General features: G+C 36.9%; 1 protein-coding gene across 1 annotated transcript; it reads left to right on the forward strand.

Annotated features, from left to right (window-relative positions):
• Positions 1 to 687: 687 nt before the first annotated feature.
• LOTGIDRAFT_60013 (hypothetical protein) lies at positions 688 to 966 on the forward strand (the record flags this gene model as incomplete). Its single annotated transcript, XM_009050034.1, has 2 exons — positions 688 to 893; positions 927 to 966. Coding segments are annotated over 2 exons (246 nt in total), but the record flags the coding sequence as incomplete, so codon positions are not given.
• Between the last annotated feature and the right edge of the window lie 336 nt (positions 967 to 1302).

Below are 1302 nucleotides of genomic sequence, written 5' to 3' on the forward strand. Positions count from 1 at the left end.
TAATAAAATTGCAATCAGACCACAAATATTTTCTTAAATTGAAATAAACTTAAAATGGTAGCCACACTGTTCCCTTATTTGAACTATGAAGCGGGAACAAAGTGGCTCAAAACATGAAGTAATTGTTTTCAAAGTTTCATTTTTAACTCTTTGCGAGTTATGCTTCGCAAAATTTTGCTTTATAAACCGATTGTTATATATCACTGGAAAGAGCATGAAAAGCACATTAAAAATCCGAAAGAATTAACCTTCTAGGTTAATTAGGTCACGTGCTAGAGCAGTCCAAAGTTCCGAATTTGGCTTTTTTCGGACAGCTATAAAACCGGAAGTACATGTCGGAGATCAAATATTAAAGTATCAGCTGATAGCCAAGGTCAATGACCTTTGATCCAATGAAGGTCATCGAAGGTCAGGTCATGAGAAATGAGCCTTTAAAGAGAAGCCGACATTCAACAGACTATTCGCGTAAAATCAATCATGTATGCGAAACTTTAACAAAAGGTACAAGAAATATGATAAATAAATAGCTAATAACTACGTAGTTGTCGTTTTCAATATTCCCGCGAGAAATTCCACGATCAATAGTTGAGAGAAAGTGGAGAAGGCGGATGTGACGTCACTGTGGTAACGCCACCTTGCTTTCTTACGCTTGTGAACGCGGAAAGTAGATTTAAAAATTTAGTAAAAATGCCTAAGAGGTGTGTTGTAGGTGGTTGTTCCAATGAAAAGGATGAGGATTTGAACATCAGCATTCACCTGTTCCCTACTGAACCAAAATTAAGAAGAATTTGGGAGAAAAATGTTCAAAATACTCGTGTTGACTGGTCTGCTACGAAATGGAGCAACATTTGCAGCGTCCATTTTAACGAAGATTGTTTTGACAGTAGGCCGATGTTTATGTCTGAAATGGGAATCCATATGACTAGGAAGCGGGTTTTAAAACCAGATGCCGTCCCAACCATATTCCGAAAGCCCAGAGATAGTCAAGACGGTGTTACAGTGCCAAAAAAGCGTATTCGTGGAGCTTTTGAAAAGAGGGAAAAAGCCAGAGTAAGAATTATTATTAGGCCTATTCGTTTTTTTTTTCACGTAAGACCAATATAAACAATTTCATAGCTTTTCAAACTCGGCATAGATCTTAATCGACATTGTATATGTTAATTTAGCCACCACAAGACGATAAGTAATGGTCCTTTGTTTACTTTTGGTCCTATTTGGGTCTGTTGGCACTATTTCCCCTATATTTATTACTATTAGTATGTAACTAAAGTAAAAGTAAGCATGGATGTGTGTGTGGAGTAG

This window comes from Lottia gigantea (assembly GCF_000327385.1).
Source record: "Lottia gigantea unplaced genomic scaffold LOTGIsca_143, whole genome shotgun sequence".
NCBI lineage: Eukaryota > Metazoa > Mollusca > Gastropoda > Lottiidae > Lottia > Lottia gigantea.